At 35.7% G+C, this 13406-nt stretch overlaps 2 protein-coding genes across 2 annotated transcripts; one reads left to right on the top strand and one right to left on the bottom strand.

The window, feature by feature from the left end:
* Nucleotides 1–1455: 1455 nt before the first annotated feature.
* Nucleotides 1456–3220, top strand: LOC108483338 (cullin-1-like). Its single transcript, XM_017786679.2, has 7 exons — nucleotides 1456–1693; nucleotides 1784–1883; nucleotides 1973–2158; nucleotides 2244–2291; nucleotides 2402–2605; nucleotides 2689–2766; nucleotides 2872–3220. The coding sequence occupies exons 1-7, from the start codon at nucleotides 1530–1532 to the stop codon at nucleotides 2956–2958; spliced, it is 867 nt and encodes a 288-aa protein (XP_017642168.1). The 5' UTR covers nucleotides 1456–1529; the 3' UTR covers nucleotides 2959–3220.
* Nucleotides 3034–12194, bottom strand: LOC108483337 (cysteine-tryptophan domain-containing zinc finger protein 7-like). The gene is made up of 13 exons (XM_053025931.1): nucleotides 11905–12194; nucleotides 11518–11784; nucleotides 10366–10438; nucleotides 10139–10266; nucleotides 9648–10016; nucleotides 8280–9568; nucleotides 7657–8054; nucleotides 5672–7563; nucleotides 5405–5562; nucleotides 5097–5257; nucleotides 4459–4619; nucleotides 3639–3755; nucleotides 3034–3504 (listed from the first exon to the last, which is right to left on the bottom strand). The coding sequence occupies exons 2-13, from the start codon at nucleotides 11608–11610 to the stop codon at nucleotides 3388–3390; spliced, it is 4956 nt and encodes a 1651-aa protein (XP_052881891.1). The 5' UTR covers nucleotides 11611–11784; nucleotides 11905–12194; the 3' UTR covers nucleotides 3034–3387.
* Nucleotides 12195–13406: the final 1212 nt, after the last annotated feature.

Raw genomic sequence — 13406 nt, forward strand, 5'->3', positions numbered from 1 at the left:
CAAATGGTGTTTATTCACTCTCATTCTCATCCACTTCTTTTGTACTTCCATGGTCAAAATTCTTTTCAAGTCTTTCCTCTTTTCCCATGTATCAAATTCAATCATTTCTTATTTCTAAGTTTTTTACATTATAGCCCAACATTTTTCACACTTTTACAATTTAGTCTATACCTTAAAATAATTTCCCCTTAATTCAAAAGCCTTTGTAATTTCTTATAATATTCAACTATCTTCTCCACTAATTTTAAATTTTTTACTTTTTTCTACTTTGAAAAATTTTAACACGTGCCAACACGAATTGACATTGTTCTCATTTCAGGGGATGTTAGGGATGTTACAGCAACGTCGCAACTTCGCATTCCCATCGTTGTGACCATATTAACTCAGCCAGTCACATTGCAGCATCATAAGCTCCTCGTCACGACATCGTGCCCCTATAGCAACCTTGTATTTTTTTCAAGTTTTAACCTCTCGAGGCCGTTTTGGGTTCTGATCACCTTCGATTAACTCAAAAGAAATTTTAAATATTTTAAATTGTTTTTAAAGCTTTCAATTGTCTAAAACATATTTCAATTATTTTACAAAAATATTTTAAACCCTAAATCCTCAAATAAAATAAAGATTTCTTACACGTTCATGCTTCGGTGGCATCTCCCATTTGTACCATTCGTCGGGACGAATGAGAGGTGTTACACAATGCAAGTTCAAAGGTTAAAAGAGATAAAAAAAAATTAAATAGAAGGCTAAAATAATATTTTTTATAAAGATGAAGGGCTAAATAAGTCATTATGCCAAAAATATATTATAAGTAAAGAAAAACACAACAACAACGACGACAGAACTTTTAGCCTTACAGTACCTATTTTATTTCTAGACACGTAGATATACCAATATAATATTAGCTAAACTACACTCAAGGTTATTAAATTATTAATAAGTTTACATTTTAATCATTCGACTTCAAAAAGTTAGAAATGGCCATTGAACTATTCAAAAATTTTCATTTAAGTCATTGAAAGTTTTTGTTTAAGTCAAAGGGTTTTTTTATTAAAAAAATTTTGGCTAACAAATTTTAATTAGATGATCGGTACAATGGATGAGTACCCATTAACGAGTAAAAGAACATATTTTATATTCAAGTCGATTTGATAGTCAGTGTCAAAGATTAAAAAAAAAATTATTTAGATTTTAATTCATAAATTTGTGACGTTCAAAACTGCTGAATAAAAAAATTGAACTGTAAAAGAAAATGGGAATGACAGCTTTTTGCTTGCAGTAGCGATTTTAACAGCTCCTTGATTTAAATGAAAACTCTTAAATAGTTTAATGGCTTTTTTATAACTCTTTAAAGTTAAGTGGCCAAAGCGTAAATTTAATTATGTTAGGTGGGTTTACCCTATAATATTCCAATGTTTTTAGCAGCCACATTTGAAAAGAAAAAAAATCAAACTCTTGTGAGTCAATGCTATATATATATATATATAAAGCTGTTTTTAAAGACTAATCTCAGTTTGGTTCCATTAAAAACCATGGCGGGTACCGAAGATCATCATCAACAGTGCTTCATGGAGGTTGAACAAGGATGGGCTGTGCTTCAACATGGAATTAACAAATTGATTAACATCATAGAAGGCAATGATGATGATAAAAAAATCCATCGTTTTTCATCTGAAGAGTACATGCGTATGTACTCGTATCCTTTTTCTCTAATTTAAGGTTTTGTTTTTCATTGAAATTCGAACCAAATCTTTAAAGAGATGGGTTTTCCTTACCTAATGGCTAGAATTGTATTTAAATTGTGTGAGCCAAACCGGAGAGGCGGAAACTCTGAGGTATTATATGATAAGTACCACAATTTTCTCAAACACTACATCACTAGCAAGGTAAAATGGATTTTGTCATTAATCTGCACCCGAAGGCAACTTTTACATTTGTGGGTTGTATTTATATATATTTGTTATATTATTACCAGGTTTTGCCATCATTGCAAGGGAAAAAAGATGAAGCTTTGGTGAAAGAAATAGAGCAAAGATGGTCAAATGACAAAGTTATGACCAGATGGCTTACTAGATTCTTTCACTTTTTGGATAGATACTTTGTTCCTTGGAGGAAGCTTCCTCCACTAGAACAATCTACTCTTTTAGCTTTCTACAATTTGGTTAGTCCTAAATTCTTTTATATAGATAGATTCTTAATGCCAAATCAACAAAGTCCGATACATATATTTTGTTGTTTTTGTGAAGGTATTTGGAGAATCCAATCATGAAATCAAAGATGCTGTATTGTCCCTGGTATGATCTGCATTTCGTCTGTTTTAGATTTCATGTTTTCGTTCATATCACGTTTATCATGGCGGGTTTCGAGACTGATCTTTCCTTAATGTTGTTCTTTGAATCAAGAGATTAATCGAGAGCGTGAAGGTGAAGGTATCGATCAAGCTTTGATAAGGAACATTGTGGGTATCTATGTAGATGTTGGGCAAGGCTCTATGAAATACTATGAACGAGACTTTGAAGATGACATGTTTAAAGCTACTGCTTCATTTTATTCCACCAAGGCACCTATCTGGTTAAAAACTGAATCTTACAAGGATTGCATGCTTAAGGTACGGATTTAAATTATGGTCACGGACATATATAAAACTCCCTGTTTGATCAACCTCTTTGGTTTTTGATGATGAAAATTTAGATTGAATGTTGCTTGAAACATGAAAGAGACACAGTTTGTTGTTATCTGCAGAGCACAAGCCATAAGAAGTTACTCGAGGTTTGTCTCTAGTTTGACAGTACCTGTCCTGTGTCGGACACATGGCACTCATGTAATACAGGCCCGTCACTGACTTTTTTATTTTCCTTTTTGAAATGACTACAGATTGTTGAATATGAATTGATGTCTGTTCATGAAAGAGAATTGAAAGAGAAGAAACAGACTGATGAATCTGATCCATGCATTGGATGATGAGAAGAAACACGATACATGGAAATGCAGATGTTTCTATATGATTGAAACTTGCACCTCAAGCAACAATAAATATAGATAAGAAGAACCTTCCAATAGAAATTTTGAAATAAATTGTAAACAGAACAGAGAACTGTTATTGGGATATCAGTGTTCCAACCTCTTCAAAATGGTTGCCTAATGATTTCAAAACTCTATATATACTTTGTTTTCCTCAGGCCCCAAAGCAATGGAGCGAAAAAAAATATAGTACTATATGGAACTAATATCTTACATGGAACTCTGAATCTCTTGCTGAACAAGCTAGATTTTTTACCCTCTTTGCCAACCCAGAAAAACTTTAAAATGTGAGCATGCCTGTGCTCTTATCAATGAGAAGAAAGTGAACATCAAAAATATACATTACAAAATTTGCAAATCAATCTCACTTTATACACATGTACACTGAGGCAATAGGCTATTGGGCCACTCACATCTTTGCTCGTTCCCGAATGCAGGTCTAAGCCATCCACCTTTCTTCTCCAATGCATGTTGGGGGGTTATAAACTGAAAAAACACGAATATATATACAAGGTAGCTTAATCTCTGGTACTGCCTAAATCAGAACGACTTATGGCCTGCATTGCCTGCTCAACCAAACATGCAAGTTCATCCACATCCTGGAAGCTGAAATCAATCACCTTTCTAACTGAAGTAATACACTCGATATTTTGTGCTGCTTCCAGGGATGAAGTAGCAGCCATGAAACATGTTAGAGATTTTCTTGAAGCCTCCATTGCAGAACCTACATCCTGTGCCTGCAGAAAATTAACGTATTAATACATTTACCTACTTGAACCACCTAATCAGCTAACATAGACATTGAAAGACAGGAAATTCTTACCAAGCACTATTTACAATAACAATCATCGTGCAGACTTAGGATATTATTCTTTTTTTATCTTTCAAACTTCAGGACAGGCAAATTCTCAAAAATTTCCTTTGTTCTATATCGCAAGCACTATTTAAGGAGCAAAACACCTGACACTAAATCTACAAACAAGCCTGCCCAGGCTGTTAACACCCAATCTATTGGACAGTGAAAAAAAAAAACAAGTGAACAAACTTCCTATGAAAATAATATAGCAGGGGCATCAAATAATCCTTCAAACAATCAAAAGTTTAGTTCTCCTACCAGCAAGTTAAGAAAGACCAATACTACAAAAAAAACCCTAGTCAGAAATGCAACCCTGTACTGCATGGCCAGTGCTACCCTCTAGGTACACTCATTAGTCATTATCCTTTTCGACACAATCTTATTTCCACCAAATTCACAAATATCCATCTCCAACCACCTCATAACTACTTTACAAGCTCATATAATTGGTCTTCAACTACCAAGGAACATTCAAGGAGAAAAGAATATTTTATAGGCATAATCGATGCTTAATAAAACATAGAAAATAATAATAAAGCGAGAGGGGGGGGGGAGATTGGCGCTTTCAGACAGAATTAACTTACGAAGTCAAGCAGCCGACCAAAACTTGGACGGTTTCTAGCAACAAGGGCATGGGTTCCAGCAACATATGAAGCATTACCCTTGGCTAATGAAGCCTTATCCACAATTGCTTGGTTATTTAAGTTATTATCAACATCTGATATGGAAGATGATGGAGATTCACCTGAAAGAAGCCATTTGAAAATATGTGAGGTAGCTAATCTCAGAGCATTGCAACATGGGACTACTAATTAATATGGAAGAAACAATTTTGTGCAACTGAAGTTGCATCTCAACCGAAAGAAGAGGCATCTATTTACAGTGAATACTTTATGTTAAGACTCCTTAAAGCATGATATGCAAGTACAATAGGGGCACGAGCCCCATGAGGGCTCACATTGAGAGGGAAAACTAAATATGAAATATTTACATGGCTTCAAATGGAACCTAAATGACCACATGCACTGCCGACTGCCTCAAATAAATAAATCACAGTCACAGAGCTCCTGCACCATAGACAACACCACTTATATTGCACACAATTCACATTTAAAAATGAAACATCACAAAATAGAAGACTAACACCATCTAGAGGGATTTGCAATAAATCATGGAGAGACAGAAAAAAGACTAAGCATATATCCATCACACGGCTTGTTACCTTGGGGAACCATCTGTACAGTTCCTTGCAACTCTTTCAGGTCTCTGCTGCTAGCAGAATGTTTGCAGTAAACAATCCTCATGTATGCTACCTCTACACATTTATAGGACAAAGCAGCAGTAGCCATTTCTTGGCGTCTTTCATATTCTTTGGCACACATTCTGTGAACTTGACAATTTTAGCATAGAGAAAGATACAGGTATATATAAACACTCCTAATATAAATATAAACCAAAAAAAAAAAAAGAAGAAATCTACTGAAGTTCAAGAAACACTCGTTTCCCGTCACTTATGAAACATTCACTTACTCGCAAAGTTTAGTGGCAGTGCCATACACTTGCAAATGGTTCATGTCCCCATGTCTACCACTCTCACTATTGCTAGCCTCTAAAAGGGCAGCGACACCAAGAAACTTAAGAGCAGCTTGGAAGTAAATCTCATTGCTTTCAAAAACAAAACCAGAACTCTGAAAGAGGACAGTGAAATGGCAGTAACAGTTAGAATGGCAAAATAATTTCTGTTAGAACTTTTATGAAAGCGGCATATCAATGTAAGAATAAAATCTGAAAGGAAACCTTAAGACGATCGGCATAATTTCTAAGTCCTTGAGCATCATTCAGGGCATCAGTTACTGTCAGGCTGGAGGACTTTACTCTCACAGGACTGCAAGCATTGAGGTTTCTGACCACATGCAAATCAGGCATCTGCTGTCCCAAATCATGGGCAGACCCATTCTTGCTGCCAGCAGCTTTTCCAGGCTGTTTCAAAGCCTTTGACACATTGACACTGGAAGAGGCATTAACTGGAACCCCATCATAGACAGCTCCCTGTTGTGCTTCTGGTACTGTTCGATGACCTTTTCTTTCTTGACAACTTTCAGTTTCAAAATGCAAGGATGATTTTGACATTCCACTTTTTACCTCTGCTTGCATTACTTTAGTTTGCCCACTAAAATCCTGGGTCACATTTTGCTCAGGGGCAACATTCCCCTTTGTGCAGCATGGAGCAGCAGATTTTACATCAAATTTATCATGTTTTATATTCAGCTGGGTCCCTATTCTACTATCACTTGATGGTTGTCCTGAAGGATTCTTCTTTCCATAAGATCTCTTCTCATCCTCGCTAGATTTATGCAAATTGCGTTTGCAATCAACAAATGTTTCTTGAAGATATGCATGACTCTTGACAACATCTGATTGATAATTCATGCTCTTTCTGGAACACAAATCCTCCTGTTCCTCTGTTGGATTAGAACCCTTCATTTTATCTACAGCAGAACTTCTTTTACTGTCTTTTGTCTGTGAATTAGAAACGTCGTCAGATTTCTGAGAAAATAATGCATTGCCACCCCACTCCTTGTTCAGTCTATCCTCACTATGGGAATGGTCTACAGTATGCTGCACAGTTTCTGCAGAATGAGAATCACCATTGAGCAAATGGCTATTCCCCAGCCTAGAAGAAGGTTTATTTCTAATGCTGATTTTGCCAATAGAATCTCTATCCCAATAATCCAAGGTAGAAGATTTATGGGATCTAGAATTAAAATCACCCGACACTTTCTCTTTCATTTCTGTACCAGATTGAGCAAGCTCAAAAGTGCCTTCCCCGTTCCAACATCTTCTAAGATTGCCACATGAAGGAATGCCACTATTTGCAGCATACTTCCCTGAACCAGTTGTTGCAGGCTTTTCTGGATATGAAGTCCTCATTGGAGATGAAGAAACTGATTCAACTGGCGAACCCCTTGCTTCTTCAAAGTTTGCTCTGGTTTTACGAGAACCGGAAACCTTTGAAGAGCTAGAAGTTGCTGCTACCAAAATTTGTCCAGTTCCAGAATCCCTTCTAGATGAATCAAGGCCATCCAAAACTTTAGATGAGGACTTCTTCTTGTGCTTACTCGATTGTTGGACCCTATCAATACTTCTGACTTCTTCAATGCCACCAATTGAATGATCCATACTTTTCCTGTTTGACACACTGTCTCCATCATTTCTATTGGGCTGCTTCCCCTCAATCTTTGAAAACCGTAACTTTTTTTCATTCCTAAATCCACTCTCACTACTTTCTTCCTTCATACATAACTCATTCCCATTTTGACTGTCCTGCCAGTCCAATTTCCTTTTCTTCACAGGAGCCCTTTTATCGCATATTCTCATGTCTAATGACCCAGCATCTGATGAAGCCTGAGTTTGATCCACAAGTTTCTTCAAAGAAGATACTGTTTTTTCTTTAATATCATGCTTTACATCTCCAGAATTAGAGCACCCATTGGAATTCTGAACGCTTCTTCCATTTGCTTGAGTTGGCAAGGTAGTGCTTGAATTAAGGCCCAGCGTTCTGTTGTCTAAGTTAGTACTCTGATGTTTTTCGGCCGTGGATGTTACTTCTGTTCTGCTTTTCTTTGAACCTTCATATTCATAAAGACCAGACTCCCTCTTGTTTTTCATTTTTGCTTTCTTGGTCTCACCTACAATCAAACAATGGCAATATGAATTAACAATAAATTCAATATAGAAGTCCAACTGCTAGTAAAACTTATTCTGTAATATCAAATAAATACCTCCAACTAGAAGCCTTTCCTTCTCTTCAAAGGCAGATTTCTTCATGACAAATGATTCAACAGGGGCCTGAGCCATGTCATTTATGCTCCTACGTTTCAAAGATTCCTGCTGCTTGTATTTTTTTTTAGAGGTTGACATCTGATTCAGGCCACTGCTACCTGATTTCTGCACTTCCTTGAGGCCATGATTCTTCTTTCCTTTAATAGATAAAGCCTGAGAATTGAAACTTGAGTTGTTCTGATCAAGATGCTGATGGTGAGCTGAAGAAACTAGTGACATAGTTCCATTTGCATGATTTTGTGGGTTATTTTGATTTTCAGCTACTGGAAGCTGGTATAATGCATTGAGAGCTTTCGTTGTCTCCTCCTCACTAATGTCACACCGGTTCATTCTTGGTCTACACAATGATGTCAGAAACAGAAATCAGCAAAAGCAAAATATAAATCCATGTTCACACACAGACAATGCATCTATACATGTACCTATAATTGACCAGGTTTTTCTAATCATTGCAAGCACCATGTGCACACAATAACATAAACACGCACATAGCATGCACTCAAACAAAAGAGACCGGCATATTCAAAGAAAACTTTATTAGATGCTTATCTAAGGAACTTACAGCCAATCAAGCATGCTACACAACCACTTCTCAGGAAGTTGTTCTGGTCTAGTATCGAAAGGCAAGAGTCGCCACTTGTGACAACGATCACACTGAACCCAATTTTCTTCTATCAACACAGGAGCAGTTGCAGCTGGTGCAGCCGTCTGAGAGGCAAGTGTCTTATCATTGAGGTGAGGAACCACACCTGGAACATCCACTCCCAACAGCTGGTTATTAACTGTTCTACCACTGAATATTACCTTTGACTTATCCAAATAGCCATTCTGCTCCGTCTCAAAATCCATTGGACCATAACCTTTTGGCCTATTCTGAAAATGCCTCATTGTTGGCTCCATTCGATCGCTCTTCTGTTCAGAATTTGTTTCCAGTGAATCTCTATGATTATCTTGGACCTTCTTCATATCCTTCTGCAACTTCAACTTCTGAATTTTATCTTTACCTGAAGGAAAACCTTGACAAGAACTAACTGTATCTTTAAGTGTTGCACCCACATCAAGTCTCAAGCTTTCCTTCATTGAATCAGCAACTTCTCCATTATTTTTGCTACCTTTTGACCTCTTTCCCTCAACCAATGTCTTTTCCTTCTTGGAGGGAATATTTATTTTATTTTGTACACGAAATGTAGCTATCTGACCAACCTTTGTTTTTGAATCTTCCTTGCTCCCAACATTGTCTCCTAGGTCGACTGAAGCATTCTTATCGAAATTCACTACACTCTGTTCCCAACCGTTTCCCTCTAAACTACTCCGCTTATCCCGCTTCTTTTTCTTGCCACTCGTTCTGCTCCTTCCAGATATTGACTCCAAAGAATCTTCCTTTGCAGAGTCAGAGGACAACAATCTACCTTTCGATGCATTCAGATTAGCTTCAGCAGCAACATCACAGACCCTGGCGGTGACTTCCTTAGCAATATTCACTGAATTAGATGGAGCTGTGGGTTTCAAGTCATTGGGCAATGACTCCCCTCCTGCAATCTCATTTTCAGGCTTCTTTTTTATGAGCAATGTCTTTCCACTTTCAACAGTCCTGCGATTTACGTTATTTGATTCCACCAGCTCTTCACTTTTTCTGATTAAAAATTTTGTCTTCTTCTCATTTAATTGTTTTTTATTACCCATAATGGACTTATCTATTAACACAGAAGGATGTTCTTGACATGCCTTAAGCAATGAGATAGATTTATTCTCTCTATAAGGCCTTTCCTTTTCCTTTCTTAAAAAGCATAGCAGGCTGTCATGAAGTGGAGATATGAGCACACCACCAGGGACATGATTGGAAGTCATAACCTGTTTAAAGGCACAAAATATCAATCCATCCTTCTTTAGTTCATATGCAGACCTGAAAACAACCAAGAGAAACCTCTACCTGAAGAATTCTAGTGGGTGATTCACTAGTGGTTTCTTGAGATATCATCAATGTTCCTCCACTTTCATCAGGACTGTTCCCCAATGATGACGAAGGAGAATAATCAAGCCCAAGACCACTATAGATTGCAGCAATTTTTTGTGCTTTTTTATCAGACCCCATTTTAATACGAAACTTCAATGTCTTCTGGTCACTTGGAATCCCTGCTCTGTTAAAACTCTCATCCTTCAAGATAGACTTCTCAGCAACTTGAGCAGAAGTCAAACGTGAATCATGTCTAGCTGCAATATTGCCACTTGGGCAGGAGGTATTTCCTGGTCTCCCGGTTGAGGGTGCATTTGGTGGGGCTTTCAAATTCTGAGATGCACCCTGTATGTTAACACAATCCACAGCACTCAAGTAAACTAGAATTTTATTAAGTTGTCAAAGCAACAGCTATGGACATCTTCCGAAGAAATGACCAAACTATAGCAAGAATATCGTCCATATACCTCCATAGACATATTATTGGTTGACCCTGATATGCTTGAGTTTCTCTGCGGTGTCTTTGGACGTGACAATCTTGGAGGCGAACGTTCATAGGTAGGTAAAAATGAGCCATACCCCCCAAATTTTGCCCCTGAAAAAGGTAATTTAAGCTCAAATCATCATCTTCAATGAAAATCATTAAGCTTGTAATATAACCTAACATTTTCTAAAACTGCAAACAACCACTTACCCAAATTTTCTGCTGAAACTCCACCTTCAAAAACTTTTTGAAAATGGCCCAAAACGTTTTTAATCTTCTCATCCTTCAAGACATAATATCCCATATTAGTAATGGAATAACATAGAGAATTTTGAAAGTTTGTGTAAATTAAAATTGATATATGGACCAGATTGAAGTACATCTATAACAGGCACAACAAGCCAACTGTTATACGCATCTAGAAGTTTATTCTTTTCAGGAGCTTAACAATAAAATATGAACCAATTATAGTTTAACATTTCAAATACGAATTAGATTAAATAAATTAAGAAATACAGTTAATCACATTTCATTAAGCATTCAACCAACAGTATCAACATAAATTTTCCAAATGTTGAGGAAGTTTCAGAGATCATCCAGGCAAGGAACTTAGCATCATGCAGCAAATTTTTGCCAGGAGACAAAACAAGTACTTTACGAAAATCAGCCTATTATTTACTTTCTTTTCCATGCCTCGGCTTTCTAAAATAATATGTCAATAAATTATTAGTAAGAAAGTAACCTGACTTCAACTTTTAACAAAATGGAAATGATTTGACAATGGTGTATCTTGTTTAGCATTATCAATATCATCACATTGCATAACTATCTATAAACTGCACAAAGGCATTAAACAGCCTTTTAAAACATTTTCTAACATTCCTGGTGACGAGAAACTAACCTAGCTAAACCAAGTATTTGGAAATAGAAGTATGTCAAAATAACACTTTTGTGTTCTAAAGGTACGAAGTCATGAAAATTCTCATCGCTCATCAACAGTTGATATCATCACTCTCATCATTTCTCAACCAAAAAATGTATTAGTGAATCAATGGGCATATACTACATACAAACTCAACTTCAAGACTCATAGAACTCCAATGCACATAGAGAGTCACAACTTATTCTGATAAGCAAATTGCCATTATGCTTAATCAAAACCAAAATTAAGCTTAATTTCAGATTAACCATTCCTTGCAACAAAGCTTAATACAATTGCATTGCCTACAAAGTATCATAAATGCTTAATCAAATGGCATTAGCTGAAGCTTAATACAATTCCAAGTTTCAGAAAAAGAGAACAGGTATTAAAATAATTGGATTTTTCTCAAAGAAAAGAACTAGCAAAAATTAGACCCTTACAATGTAAGAGAAGGCGGTATCAGGGTTAATATTGTCGCCTTCATCTTCATGAAACCAAGCTTCTCCTTCTTCAAGATCAGAATTTTCATCCATCTCCAAACCCACCGTCCCCAAAAACCCTAACCCTAAACTCGCAAAAACCTTAACCCCTCACCCTCCAAATTCCCCACCTTTCCAAAAATCAACCATCACCGAAATTTAACCTTTTGTTTTTAAAAGAACAAAAAAAAAAAACCAGAAAGGAAATCTCCCAATATCGACGGAACCCTATCAAATTAAAAGACAAAAAAAATTACACAAACAATCCCTTTTTAATCAATCAATTAAACAAAATTTGTTAATTAATATTTCTTTTTTTTTTGTTGCTTTATTTTTCATTAAACTCACGATCAGAGAGATATTGATGATCAGACGATCGAGATTGAAGTGATCTACGAGTGCCGCCGACTCAGGATTGACTCGTTCCGCGTCGCGGTGTCGAGTTTGTTTTACGGTCCCTGTCTCCAGAAATTTGTTAAACACTTTTTTTCTTCTTCTTGAAAAGAAAAAAAAAACCTTAAAAATAAAATATGAAAAAAAACGGCAGACACAAAGTCGCAACAAAGAGCTGTGATTTTCGTGGGTCAGATTTTTTGGTTTTTTTTAATTATTTTATATATATTTAATTGGGCTTCCCTTTTGATTTTCTTTTTTCACATGTAAATAATTCCTTTGATGGCGCGTGGGGAGCAGGAGCGTGGGTGGGTGGGTGGGAAACTTGGGACAATTAATGAATAGATAAAAACGGTGTCGTTTATACACTTTTTTGTTTTCACTTGGGGTTATGTACAGAAAGTTTCAATGATTGTAACTATTTCACATTTTGTGGAGCAGCTGCAGGAGGGAATCTTTTTATCTTCCACGTTAAGGCAACTCTTTGTCTTTGGGTTTTTTTTTTTTTGTAAATTTTTTTAAGTAACATACTAATATAGGAATAATTGTTAAATTCAGATACTAATACAGAAATAACTGGTAAGTTTAAGGCTTAATCAAAAAATTTCAAACCTCAATATAAAAATATTTGCTTAGTTCAAGCCCCAACAGATGAACAGTTATTAAGTTCAAAGTCCAACTTAAATTTAAAAAAAGTTCAAGCTCAAATGTAAAAAAAATTACGAAGTTCAAGTCTCAAATAGTAATTTAACCTTTTTTTAAGTATTTAGTTCACAAAATATAATATTATTTGTGATAATAGAATTATCGAAATTTAAAATTATTTAGTATATTAGTGAATATGCTATATTATCATTGTAGATACTTGTTTGGGATTACTAATTGTTCAATCAATAGTAGTTTTGGGAAATATAATTCCTTACATAAGCACCTTTCGAAACAATCCCGGTTGGAAACAACTTCATATTGGGAACACTTTGTTGAGAACAACATTGAAAGGCTAGCAAGATTCCTAGGTTGTTCCATTTTTTTTGGATGTCTTAAGAGAGCATGGTGGAGACTCGAATATAAAAACTATTAAGCTTAATTATTAATTTTTTTTTAGAATACAAGTGTTTCTTTCTCATTTATTTAATGAATAAATGATGCATTCGCACTTAAAAGTCTTTATTGCTAAAATACTTTTAAGTAGGTGTAACCATCATCTAATTGTCATTATACCCATTATCTATATAAATTACCTTTCATTTTCTCATGTTCAATGAACCACTTTTAATCTCACCACACACATTTTTAGCATGTTTATGCCCACTTTCTCTCCATAATCATTTCACTTTTTTAACTTTTTTTTTTCAAAGGCTATAAATAGATGATTAATCGTTTTATTTGGAGGATTTCTTTTTTTATCTTTTGGCAATTTGAGCACTCTAAAATTTATTTCACGCATTTCTTTCTAC

Source organism: Gossypium arboreum, chromosome 3, assembly GCF_025698485.1.
Source record: "Gossypium arboreum isolate Shixiya-1 chromosome 3, ASM2569848v2, whole genome shotgun sequence".
Lineage (NCBI taxonomy): Eukaryota > Viridiplantae > Streptophyta > Magnoliopsida > Malvales > Malvaceae > Gossypium > Gossypium arboreum.